This window comes from Hypanus sabinus, chromosome 1 (genome assembly GCF_030144855.1).
Source record: "Hypanus sabinus isolate sHypSab1 chromosome 1, sHypSab1.hap1, whole genome shotgun sequence".
In the NCBI taxonomy this organism is placed as follows: domain Eukaryota; kingdom Metazoa; phylum Chordata; class Chondrichthyes; order Myliobatiformes; family Dasyatidae; genus Hypanus; species Hypanus sabinus.
The window spans coordinates 24,167,382-24,180,639 of record NC_082706.1 but is presented as its reverse complement, the minus strand read 5'-3'; the positions used below and the strand labels follow the sequence as shown (position 1 = coordinate 24,180,639).

General features: G+C 43.4%; 1 protein-coding gene across 1 annotated transcript; it reads left to right on the top strand.

Moving 5' to 3' along the window:
- The first annotated feature begins 664 nt into the window (after positions 1–664).
- Positions 665–4,468, top strand: LOC132391964 (neurofilament light polypeptide-like). The gene is made up of 4 exons (XM_059965793.1): positions 665–1,781; positions 2,210–2,334; positions 3,219–3,478; positions 3,812–4,468. The coding sequence occupies exons 1-4, from the start codon at positions 693–695 to the stop codon at positions 4,063–4,065; spliced, it is 1,728 nt and encodes a 575-aa protein (XP_059821776.1). The 5' UTR covers positions 665–692; the 3' UTR covers positions 4,066–4,468.
- The last annotated feature ends 8,790 nt before the right edge of the window (positions 4,469–13,258 follow it).

The window sequence follows — 13,258 nt, the reverse complement described above, 5'->3', positions numbered from 1 at the left end:
GTTACTGGAAGGGTCCCCAGCGTTCGCAGGGTGTCCCACGAAAAGGCACCGGTCTCCGTAGGGTGTCGCGGTAAAGGCAACCGTATCTAAAGGGTATCCTGGGACTGGCACCAATGTCTTACAGAGTGCTTCGTGCTGATACTTGTCGTGTGTTTTGGGAAAGGCACCAGTATCCAAAGAGTATCCCGGGGCAGGAACCGATAACTATAGAGCTTCTAGGGAAAGGCATGATATGTACAGAATATCCCGGAAGAGAAAATATAAATCTGTTCGGAGGCAGACGAGGTCCTATACAGAGATGAAAGGAGAAGGAGGAATTGGGGATTAAGGACAGGTGCCAAAGTCTGGGGTACGGAATAGGTTGGGGTAGAATTTAAGCTCCTCTGGACTGCAGTAGTCAGATCCTATATATAATAATAGGGAACGTAAATGCGAGCAGAAACACGGGAGCTGCCCCGTCTGTCCAGGAAAGAGATATTGCTGAACGCACATTCTGAGTGGGATTTTGGCTGAGCTAAGGCTGAAGTTGCATTGTGCCGGTCGCCAGCTCTGTTCGCTCTGCGCCGGTTAGCTGTCTGCCAGTGGGGGTGGCCAGAGGAAGGCCGTATCGATTTTGCTGGGGACAGAGGCTGCGTCAGTTCTGTGAGCGCTATAAAAGCAGGGCGCGGAGCAGGTCCAGCACACACGCCACCATGAGCACCGCCAGCTACGAGTCCTATTTCCACGCTCACCGACGGCGCTATGGGGACAGCTCCGTGCCCCGGTCCTACGGAACTGTCCAGCATTTCAGGAGCGGCTACGGCGGGAGCCCCTACGGCGGGAGCCCCTACGGCGGGAGCAGCTACGGCGGGAGCATGAAACCTTCCTACACAACTTACTCAGTGCCGGCTTTTGCCATCAGGAAAGCCCATAGCGCCACTTCGACCTTAATGTCCTCGATGGATAACTTCGATCTTAGCCAGGCGACCGTGGTGAGCAGCGAGTTCAAGGCACTGAGGACCCAGGAGAAAGCTCAGCTCCAGGATCTGAACGACCGTTTCGCCAGCTTCATCGAGAAGGTGCATGAGTTGGAACAGCAAAACAAGGTGCTGGAAGCCGAGCTCTCTCTCCTGCGCCAGAAACAGGGCGGGCCCTCCAGACTGAAAGGCATCTACGAGCAGGAGCTGAGGGACCTGCGCATGGCTCTGGATGATGCCAAGCATGAGAGGCAGGCAGCTCAGAACGAGAGGGACCACTTGGAAGACGCCCTGAAGAACCTGCAAAACCGCTACGAGGAGGAGGTGCTGAACCGGGAGGATGCCGAGGGCAGGCTGATGGAAGCGAGGAAAGGCTCGGACGATGCAGCTTTGGCGAGGGCCGAGGTGGAGAAGAAGATCGACAGCCTGATGGACGAGATCGCCTTCCTGAAAAAGCTCCACGAAGAGGAGATTGCCGAGCTGCAGGCTCAGATTCAGTACGCTCAGGTGACGGTGGAGGTGGACATGGCCAAGCCCGACCTGTCCTCTGCCCTGAGGGAGATCCGGAGCCAGTACGAGAAGGTGGCTGCGAAGAACATGCAATCAGCCGAAGACTGGTACAAGAGCCGCTTCGCCATGCTCAGCGAAAGCGTCTCCAAAGACAACGACGCCACTAAGCAGGCCAAGGACGAGGTTGCGGAATATCGGCGCCTTGTCAAAGCCAAGACCCTGGAAATCGACGGCGTGAGGGGGATGAACGAGGCGCTGGAGAGGCAGCTGCAGGAACTGGACGAGAAGCAGGGCGGGGAGATCAGCGCACTGCAGGTGAGGCCATTGCGGAGGATGGGGGGGCTAGAATGGGAAAAGGGTCAATCGCAAGTGGGGGGAGGGGGAATAACGGAGCAGAGTGAGGGAGGGAGGGGTGGGGGGAAGAAAGCCAGATAGAGATTGAGAGAGAGTTTGATAGAGATTAAGAAAGAGAGACAGACAGACAGATAAACGGGGGGGGGGGGGGGTGGAACGGAAGAAAATAAGGTTCTGGAAAACAGTGGGAGGGAAGGGGAATCATGGAAAAAGGCCAAAGGCCAGGGAGGATCGAGTTAAGAAAGGCACACGGACCCACAGATTTACAATTGAACGGATTAGTTGTTTGATAGCGAGGTTAGCTGTAATTGGGGAATGCAAGTGCCTGTGCATTGGTGTGTGTTGTGCTGGGTGGCTTTCACTTAACAAGCTGCCATCTCTCCGCTCAGGACGCTATCAGCCAGCTAGAAAACGAACTCAGGACCACCAAGAACGAGATGGGACGCTACCTGAAGGAGTACCAGGACCTTCTAAACGTGAAAATGGCCTTGGACATCGAGATCGCAGCCTACAGGTAAACGCGGGCTCTCCGACACAAAGGAGTTCCTAGAGCAGGGAGATTTAAGATTTCAACCTCTCACTACTCTGGGAACCAGGGCAATGAGTCGGGAGCCGGGGAGACACGGCAACCCAATTAGTCTTCAGTTAGCACATCATTCTGCTCCTCGACGCAGTCAGATGTCAGCCGGTCTCTTCCTCGGACTTACAGCACACCGCTGCCCTTGGCGGATACTCCCAGACTGGGCGGGGTTGCCGCCTAGGGGGTCTGCAATGCACCACTTGTGTGGCGGCCATTCTGTGCCGTTTGCGGCCTCTTGCTGTGCGCTCTGAGACTCAAAAGGACCGTAGTCTTCGGTCTGTAGAGGGTTGGACGGCGGAGCAGATGCAAGGATTTCTGCGTACTGGGCTTTCAAGCTAAATTGGTCCATTGGTCCTTTATGGACGGCATTATCCCGAGCACAGAGCTTCGGTCTATCCGGGAACTCCCAATGCAACCCTCCATTATTTGACAACTTGCTGAGCCAGAGTTCAACATTCTCACCACCAAATGGTGGATAAGGCCTCACGGTCTCCACTGCAGGACAAAACAATCACCGCAAGCTTACTATAGCTCCAAAGAAGAGAAAGAAAACGTGCCCTGAAATGCTGCGGTGGGATTGTTGTAACCTGCAGCAGGACACTGACAGGCGGTATCTTTAAAGAAAATAGATGAGTACGGAAAGGGGACATCGTATGGGAGAACAGGGATCAGAATGGGAAATTGGCACATGAAAATAGTTTCCAAGGGCTTGAGGTTCTTACTGATGGGCGTTAATAGTGAAGTGAGCATGGATAATATTCTTATGAAATATTGAAATATTTGGAATAATCTCACCCTAATTTCCGTTCTGTGTCCAGGAAGCTGCTGGAAGGCGAGGAGACACGGATCAACTATGCCAACGTTGGGAGTGTGATCAGCAGCTACACCCACACCCAGAGCGCGCCTATCTTTAGCAGACCCAGCTACTCCCTGCAAAGCAGCTCCTACATGTTGTCCAGCAGACCCACAATCTTCAGTGCTTATTCCAGCAGTCAGGCTGAGGAAGAAATCATACAGCAAGCCCAGGCATTCTCAGAGCAAATGGAACCTCCCGCAGATGAGGCTGAAGAAGCGGAAGGTAAGAGTTAGAAGCAGTGGGCATTCAAAGTCAAGAGGTCCTCCATCTCCTGTAATTAGCTGTCATTGGGACTCAATTGGCAGCACTCTCCCCTTTCCAGGTGAATGGTTCAAGTCCCACTCCCCATTACAATACAGGGGCCCACGTCAGCTCAGTCAGTCCATGCTGAGGGTGGGTTCTCTTTCAGAATTTCAGCTGTGGGGATGCGAACACGTTTCCCCTCTCAGCTGGAGATATTTTTCTTCTGTATTCCAATAAAATTTCTCACCAATTTTTGCTTCTCTGTCCATTGTAAAGTGAAATGTGTGTTAACGGTGATTTCTGATTTTGAAGGTGAAGGTGAGGAAGAGGGAGGAGAAGAGGAAGGAGGAGAAGAAAATGGTGAAGAGGCAGAAGAAAAAGAGGAAGAAGGTGGTGATGAAGAAGAAGACAAGAAGGAGGATGAGGCCGAAGGTGAGAGTGAAGAGAAGGAGGAGAAGGAAGAGGAGGAAGAGGAGAAAGGAGAGAGTGAAGAGCAGGAAGAAAGTAAAGAGAATGGAGATGCAGATGATGAGAAGAGTTCAACAAAGGATGAAGAAAAGAAGTAGGAGCTGAATAAAGAGAAGTTATAGGGTGTTGATTTGCAAAATGGGAACCTACCCCAGCCATTCAATCAAATGAACCAAAGATATAATGCAAAATGATCCAATGAAAGTTTAATGCTTTATGTATTAAGATTGACTCAGCACAAAATGTAAGAAAAATAATGAAATGCGTGTGCAGATTGTAAACATAATGATGTGTAAGCATGGTTAATGAGGAATGCAAGCCATGCAGTGAATACAATTGACATACATGCCAGAAATACTAGAACAATATAGTATTGTCATTATGCAGTAACTATAAAAGCAGGGATAAATGTGCAATTATTTAGAAAAGTTACACAGGACAATATGATATGTTTGCGATAGGTTGAGTCACAATGGATGGTGCAATCAACAATAAATACAACTCTCAACAAATATAGAAAAGTCTAATTTGTTGTACAACCTGAGACACACATTGGCTGTATAGAGTAATATCCTCATGACACACTGAACCAATTTAAGATACTCACTCATCCTGAAGCATTTTATCAGGTAAAGGCTGAACAATCAAAAGAAAAAGGTGTGGCAAGAACACAAACCTAGTGACTGAAGCAGAGACCCTGACAACCTATTGGATATGGTTAATGCATTGCATTTCAAAAGCCTAAGTATGTGCCAAATATTTTGCATTTCAGAGGCCTACAAGTGCAAATATCACCAAGACACCAGGGGAATTTAAATTAGGAAAAAAAGTTACCATGGCTTTGCCATTTTGGAAACACAGACAGTACTCCAGTGTAGCTTTACTGATGACCTTTGGGTAAGGATGCCTGCTGTCAGAAATTAACACCCTGTTCACGGATGGGCAACAAATGCATTCATCCCTATTGAATAGATAAGATCACTGAAAATCTTCCCTAGTTTGATTGAGGCTGAAGTGAACTGTTAGTGGCTTTCCCTGGTAGGTATCTTTCCCTACAGCTTCCCATCCTAAGGACACGGCCAAAACAAATTTTTGTGTGACTCAGGAGCAGGAGTTCAGAGAGAAAAGTCCAATTGGAGCAGTCTTTTTAGGCGGGGTGCCCTGCAACTATCTTGAGCATCTCATTTATACAATGTCTTTAACATACTAGGCTATTTCAGATGAGAGACCTTGACACTGATAATTATGATGAGATTTTAGCTAGTAGATGCACTTTTAAAGGAAGAGAGAGAGAGAGCTGGGGAGACAAACCCAGAGTGCAGGTACTTGACAGTCAAGGTGGCAGCCATCAATGGTAATGGTCAAAATTCCAAGGCCAATATTAGCAAGCCAACTTCTCTACACTGCATTGAATTACAATGGATGCTAATTTTTATCTTGTCTTTGATTCATGGAGATGAAAAAGCAGCAAGAGCAAGGACAAATAGTCAAGCCATCAAGGTGGTCCATTTTTGCTGTGCTGCAACTAAGCCAAATGACCCCAAGTAACCACTGCTTCCTAAAACCCCTGCAACAAGAACCAGAAAAAAGAGTCCTGTGAAGTCATTCATCAACTTCCCTTGTACCTCACATGCTGACTCACAGCAGCCTTGCCAGTTCCATTTTCCTCATTTGCAGCCAATCACTGTCTGGTATTGGATAATAATCCTCAGGGAAGCAGACAAGCAGGTTCTTGGTTAATGAATATGAAACACATCCTGACTGTTGCTAAGCTAAATTATTTGCTCATATACACAGAGACATAGAAAACTAAGCAGATGTAGGCTATTAGATTCTGCAATTTTGTTTCATCACTCTGTACAATGTTTGATAACCATCTACCTGAATACACCATTCATCATCTCTCTCCAACCACTCAATGCCTTTTGTGCCTAGAAATTCATTCATCTCTTTCTTAAATATATTCACTGACCTGGCATTTAGAGCTGACCGTGGTGCTAAATTTCACAGGTTCATCATCTTCTGAATGAAAAAATTTACAAAGATAAAGATAAATATTGGCTTTGTCAGGTGTACATCAAAACACATGGTGAAATAAGTTGTTCTGCGTCATTAACCAACACGGTCTGAGTTTAGTGTTGGGGGCAGCCTGCAAGTGTTGCCATGCTTTTGACACCAACAAAGCATGCCCACAATTCACTCACCCTAACCCTAACTAGATGCAATGGGGAGAATGTATTAACTCCTACAGGCAGTGGTGGGACTCGAACCCTGATCGGTGATCGCTGGTACTGTAGAGTGATTGCCATAACCATTACTGTGTTACCAAGTCTGATCCTAAACATTTTACCCCATATTCTGATACTGTGGCTATTTATTCTATCCAGAGGAAACGTCTTTCCTGCATCCAAAATATCCAGCCCTGTGATAACTTTGTAGGTGTCAATTAGATCTGCACTCATTCTTGTGAACTCTAGTGAAACATGTGACCAAAATTGTCCTTGTTTGTCTGTTTGTTTGTTTGTCTGTCTATCTATCTATCTATCTATCTATCTATCTATCTATCTATCTATCTATCTATCTATCTATCTATCTATCTATCTATCTAATCCACCCATTTATTTATTTATATATATATAGCAGCCTGTCCAACCCAGACATCCATCTGGTCAACCTCTGCTACCCTCCTTCTGGGGCAAGTCTACCCTTTTTCACAAAGACAGTTTGAAAGTGCAGACAGTACTCCTGTTTGGTCTTTTCAAGGCCCTTTAGCAAGACATCTGTGCTCCTGTACACAAATCCTCTTGATATGAAGTGTAACATGGGTGTCAAAGGTTATAGGGACGAGGCAGGAGAATGGGTTTGGGAAGGAAAACAAATCAGCCATGATCAAAAGGCAGAGTAGACTCAATGTGCGAAATTGTTTAATTTTGTTTCTATCTCTTTTGCTCTATGGTCCAATATGCCACTTGCTTTCTTAACCATTGCTGGTGAGAGAGTAGTCTTAGGTCACAAAATGACATTGACAGTCTGGTAAATTGGGGATAGCAGGTAAAAACTAATCCTGCTAAGTGCATGGTGAAGTGCTGTGGGTGGTTTAAAATGTGACTGGGAGAGGAGATACACTAGGGTGCTGTCTGGGATGGAACATGTCAATTATAAGGTGAGACTGATAGGCTGACTTTGTTTCTCTCAATGCAGTAGAGGCAGAAGGGTGATTTGATAGATATACAGAAATTACTGAGGGGTGCAGATAAGGAGATACTTTTCCTATGGTTGAAGTGTCTAAGACTAGATGGTACAGGTTTAAGGTGAGAGATAAAATATTTAGAGGAGATCTGTGAAATAACTTTTTCATGTAGGGTATGTTTGCAGTCTGGAACACATTGCTTGAGAGTTGGTGTAGGGAGGTACGCTTACACAGTTGCAAAATATCTGGATGAAAATATGAATTGCCAAGGCTTTGTAACTTATGGCCATGTACCGGAAAATGTGATTATTGTTATTTGATGGTGAGTATAGATTTAGTGAGATAAAGTGCCTGTTTTTGTGGCTTATGACTCTATGGCTCCTTGACTCTATGACTGATGTGTAAAATCAGCCAAGTCTCTTTGTACAGCAACACTTCTCAATTTAACCATTTAACCATTCTGATTTCCCAAGATTTAAACTTTATCTATTTGCCATGTACATTTACATGTATTAGAAGCTTGCTGTGGTGTGTTGGCCCAATATGCAAAAAATATTGTATCTGCCAGGTTTTCCCTGTGTAAAAAAACAACTTTTAGACCATGCGACAGGTTTTAATTTTACACAGACATCTTTTATGTAGAAGTTTATCAAAGCTTTTCTTGACATCTCTATATATCACAACCATAAGTTTTCCTTTATATACTCTACCAGTTACAACCTCAGACTATACCAGAAGTTTTGGAAAAAGTAATTTCACTTTGTGCAATCCTGTTAATTTCCAAACGCTTTGTTATGTCATCCCTGAATCATTGTCTCTCACATTTTCCTACCTACTTACAGACTATATTCTTTTCCGTTTCTTATTTTTAAAGGTTGGATTACATTTGTAACCATACAATTTATAGAAACTGTTCCAGGTTTCCAGAAATTAATAACGAATGCATCAGCAATTTCTACTGCTATCTTTGGAACTCTGGAAGCGGAATACTAGGATTTGAGGATTTAATAGCTTTAAGTGCTATTAATTTCTTCAGCCTTATTTCCTTTCTAATTCTACATTAATTAAGTCCATCACTTTTATTATATTCTAAGGTTTCTTAAATTTCTAGGAAGTTACTTATATCCCTTTTTGTAATGCCAGAACCAAAGAGTTTGTTCAACTGTCATGCCCCAGTGAAGAAAACTAAACTCATGCTGATCAATTTAAATTTGTTTACACATTTCTATCCATATTTAGTCTCCTTGCACATAATCAATCACCTACTCTGTTTCACTAGGCGATCAAATTTAACTTCCAAGTCAGGAATAGTTTTGTTTTAAATTGAAGCATTTTGGAGCATATTCTGATCAGGTTAGTCATCCCCAACATAAATGGCTGTAATACTGATTCTATTCCCTCATTCTCTTGAGATACTGTGCTTACATTGAACGCTTGAACAGTTTTGAATGAGTAATCAAGGATGTACACATCAGCCAGACTTTTAAACAATCCAATAGTATATTGTAAAGAAAATAATCATTTGAATACAAATCAAATTTTGAGGGAGCACTTTAGGTCTCTGCTCACTGCTCCAACTCAGTGCCTCTTCACAATCAATAAAATAATTCGGGAGCATTCTCATTGAGAGTTTGTTTACTTCTCTTTAGGCCTGTTTACTGTTATCAGATAATTATATTTGTCTCATGTTTCCTTATGACAAAGGAGGAAGTTATTCAGGCTGTGATCCACATTAATTCCCACAGCAAAGTCATTGTTCCGTCCTTCTATTTTTGCAAGCTACTTTCTCTCATCTGCTCATCAACTCTGTCCTCAATAGTATGATTTCCCACATATTTAGCAAGTGGGATAAAGCCTGAGCACCTAGAGGGAATCCATATGGTCAAAAGGGTAACTTGCAAAGTCCACTCAAAGTAGGAATTGATACTGTGTTGTACTGTCATGAGGAATTTTACTTTGGAGTTCACAACATTGACTGGATTCAGCATGAATCCTCATGCGTACGCATCAAGAAACTGTTAATGCTTCAGGTCTGAGATCTTCCATCAGAACTAGCATTAAGGCAACTTAGAGCATCAGTAAAAATGAGAGTGGGAATCAAAGGGAAAACATTCCAATGCTTTGCACAAAAGATGGCTGTAGCTTTGGACCTCAGAAGTGGAGGTGTCTGCTAATGATTAGAAACTTGTCAGAAAAGGAAATAGTTCACGCTTGTACTCAGAGAAACTTATGCAATATTTGAGTATGCAACAAAGGAATATTCACACTACCCATGTTTTGACCAATGAAAGGGAGAGTCTGACTACCACCACAACACATTCAATGGTTCTGACATTGCTGACTCCTCTTGCCACTCAGCAGAACTTATGTTGGCTACATGACAAAGCCCTACTTGTCATAGGGTGTCCTGCAGTAGGTAGCTTTCTTCCTAACATCTCATAAACTCGTGTCTCATCAACAAGGCACATCCAGAGTGTGATAAAATGTGCTTGCTTGGATGTGCACTGTTCAAATAACACAGATGAAGCATGACCTCATCCAAGACAAAGAACTTTGCTTGACTGGAAATATATTCACCTGTCTAAGTATTGAAGACTCAAGATTGTTTAATGTTATTTCCAGTACACAAGTGTAAAAGAGAACAGAGTAATTGTTATACTGCATCTGAATCAGTACAGAAAAAAGCACAATAACAATGAATACTTAAGATAACTTACAGTATATACATAGACGGATTGTCACTTGGCTCAGGAGTTGCTGCACATAAGGTGTACAATAGAAAATGATGAAGTAGTGGTGATTGGGGAGTGGAGGTGTTGGTCAGCCTTACTGCTAAGGGAGAGTAATTGTCTTTGAGTCTGGTAGTCCTGGTGTGGATGCTACATAGCCTCCTCCCTGATGGGATTGGACCAAATTGTCCATGAGCAAGGTATGGGGAATCCTTTTGATGCTATTGGCCCTTTTCCTGCACCTTTATGTATATAAACCATAAGACTATAAGATACGGAGCAGAACTTGGCCATTTGGCCCATTGAGTCTGCTCTGCCATTTCATTATGGCTGATCTACTTTCCCTTTCAGCACCATTCTTTTGGCTTATCCTCATATCCCTTCATGCCCTAACCAATCAAGAATCTATCAAACTCTGCCTTACATATACATAAAGACTTGGCCTCCACAGCTGCCTGTGGCAAAGGATTCCATAGATTTATCACTCACTGGCTAAAGAAATTCCTCCTCATCTTTGATTTAAAAGGACACCCTTCTATTCTGAGGCGGCGTCCTCTGATCTTAGATTTTCAGGAAGTCCCACAGGAGACATCCACATTCACTCTATCAAGGTCTTTCACCATTCAATAGGTTTCAATTAGGTCACCCCTCATTCTTCTGAATTCTAGTAAATACAGGCCCAGAGTCATCAAACATTCTTGATATGATAAGCCGGTCAATCCTGGAATAATTTTCGTGAAACTACTTTGAACCCTCTCCAGTTTCAGAGTGTCCTTTCTAAAGAAAGGGCTCACAATACTCTAAGTGAGAATTGGTTCCAAAACAGAACCCTGTTGAACACCACTAGTCACCAGCAGCTAACCAGAAAAACCTCCCTTTATTTCTACTCTTTGTCTCCTGCCAACCAGCTACTGCTTTATCCATCATAGAATCTTCCCTGTAATACTATAGGCTTGTAACTTGTTAAGCAACCTCATGTGTGGCACCTTGTCAAAGACCTTCTGAAAATCCAAGTACACAACATCAACTGATTCTCCTTTGTATATTCTGCTTGATGTTTCTTCAAAGAATTCCAGCAGATTTATCAGGCAAGATTTTCTCTTGAAAAACCTTGCTGGCTTTGGCCTACTTTCTCATGTGCCTCCAAGTACTCCAAAACCACACCTTTAATAATTGACTGCAACATCTTCCCAACCACTGAGAACAGATTAACTGAACTATAATTTCCTCTCGTCTGCCTCTCCCCCTTCTTGGAGAGACATTTGCAACTCTCCAGTCTTCTGGAACCATTCCAGAATCTAGTGATTCTTGAAAGATCATTACTAATGCCTCCACAACCTCTTCAGCCACCTCTTTCAGAACCCTGGGGTGTACACCATCTGGTGCAGGTGACTTATCTTCCTTAAGATATTTCAGTTTCCCAAGACCCTTCTCCCTAGCAATGGTACCTTCACACACTTCATAATCCCTGACACATGGAACATCACACTGCTAGTGTCTTCCAAAGTGATGCAAAATACTTACTCAGTTCATCCTCTATTTCCTTATTGTCTCCTATTAGTGCCTCTCCAGCATCATTGTCCAGCTGTCCAATATCCACTCTCGCCTCTCTTTTACACTTTATCTATCTGAAGAAACTTTTGGTATCCTCTTTATATGTCCTTCATGGCCACCACTACACTTTAGCAGGGGTGTGGAATCTAAACAATACACTGTAGTTATTCACCAAAACCTCAAGTGTAGTACCTACCAAACCTACGATCTCTGTCATCAAAGGCAAGGACAGAAAGCTCTTGGGAGCATAAACCTGCAGTTACCTCATGTACCACTTTCACTTGGAATTCGTCACTGAGTCTAAATTGTTGCAATACATGCTCCAGAAGGATTGTTGCCATTCAAGAAGTTGGCTCATCTTCACCTTCTCAAGGGTACTTAGTGATGGAAATTAATTTGACCCTCCCAGCAATGTCCTCATCCCGTGAATGGATTTAAACAGAACTGTCAGAACAAGCATCAATATTTGACTGTTGAAGGGTGAAATTGTGTCTGGTGCCCTCTCGATGACACTTGCATGTTGATTTAAAATGAAGAGAGTGTAGGTCATATGTATGACAGTATCCAATATCCCCTTTGCATTGGAACTTAGGCCCAAGATTGACACAGACCCTGTTACAACTTTGAGCTGCATCCTGAAGGCGATGGCCTTCAGTTACACATGGTGCCGAAATTTATGTAGGCACCCCTTGCTGAATGAATGAGGGATTTGAGATCATCTCATTTTATAGAATCAGACCAGAATTTCAAAGAAGACTGGACTTGATTAAAAACATTGCTGAATCACCTGCTTCTCCCTCAGTTAATCAACCAATAGAAATCAGGCTAAAATCACCCCATTTCAAAGTTCAATGTCAATTTATTTTCAAAGTACATATATGTCACTATATACCACCTTGAGATTCTTTTTCTGGCAGGCATTCATAGTAGGATGAAGAAATGCAATAGAATCAATGAAAATGGCACACAAAGATTGACAAACAACCAAAGTGCAAAAGAAGACTAGCTATGCAAATGCAATAAATAAATAAATAAACACACAGACAGCATCAGTTGCAGAGTCCTTGAAAGTGAATGTATAGGTTGTATTCATTGATCAGTTCAGTATTGTGGTGAGTGTAGTTATCCATGCTAGTATACAAGCTTCATCTTTGAAGGGTAATAACTGTTCCTGAACTCGGTGGGACTGAAGGCTCCTGTACTCATTTCCTGATGGCACTTGAATCATAAACTGCCTTCACACCCCTGAAGGCCATTTGCAGTCAAAACATGAACCTCAATTAGGAGCCTTAGGCTTTACTGCAAGGAGGAAGAATATAGAGTAGATGTAAAGCACTTGGAGCATCAAGAACATATCACAGTGCAACTGCACACAGGCACTCCAGCCCAGAGTCACATACTCCACCTCCGCCCAATTAAAAGACAAATATTGACAATGTGAAGTAATCCTCAATGCACTAATAATGCTAGGTATTTTTAACATTGTTGGTCTGTTGTCTTTATTCATTTTTGGCATAATTGCTGGTAATTCTGAATTGCCCTTGAGAAGGCGGTGACCACCCACCCTTCTTAAGCTGCTGCAGGCAGGCCTGGTGCTTTTGGAACAGAAGTTCTGGCATTTAGATACAGGCACAATGAAGACCAAGTGATATGCTTCCAAGTCAATGTGGTGTGCATCTTGGAAAAGAATCTGCCCTGTTGGCTTTTCATTAAGGCCATTGGTGCTATCAGAGAGTTCCTAGGTTTTGGATGGAAAACAGGTGCCACTGTGCACTGATGATAAAGAAAAAAATACTATAAAGTGTCCATAAAATTGGC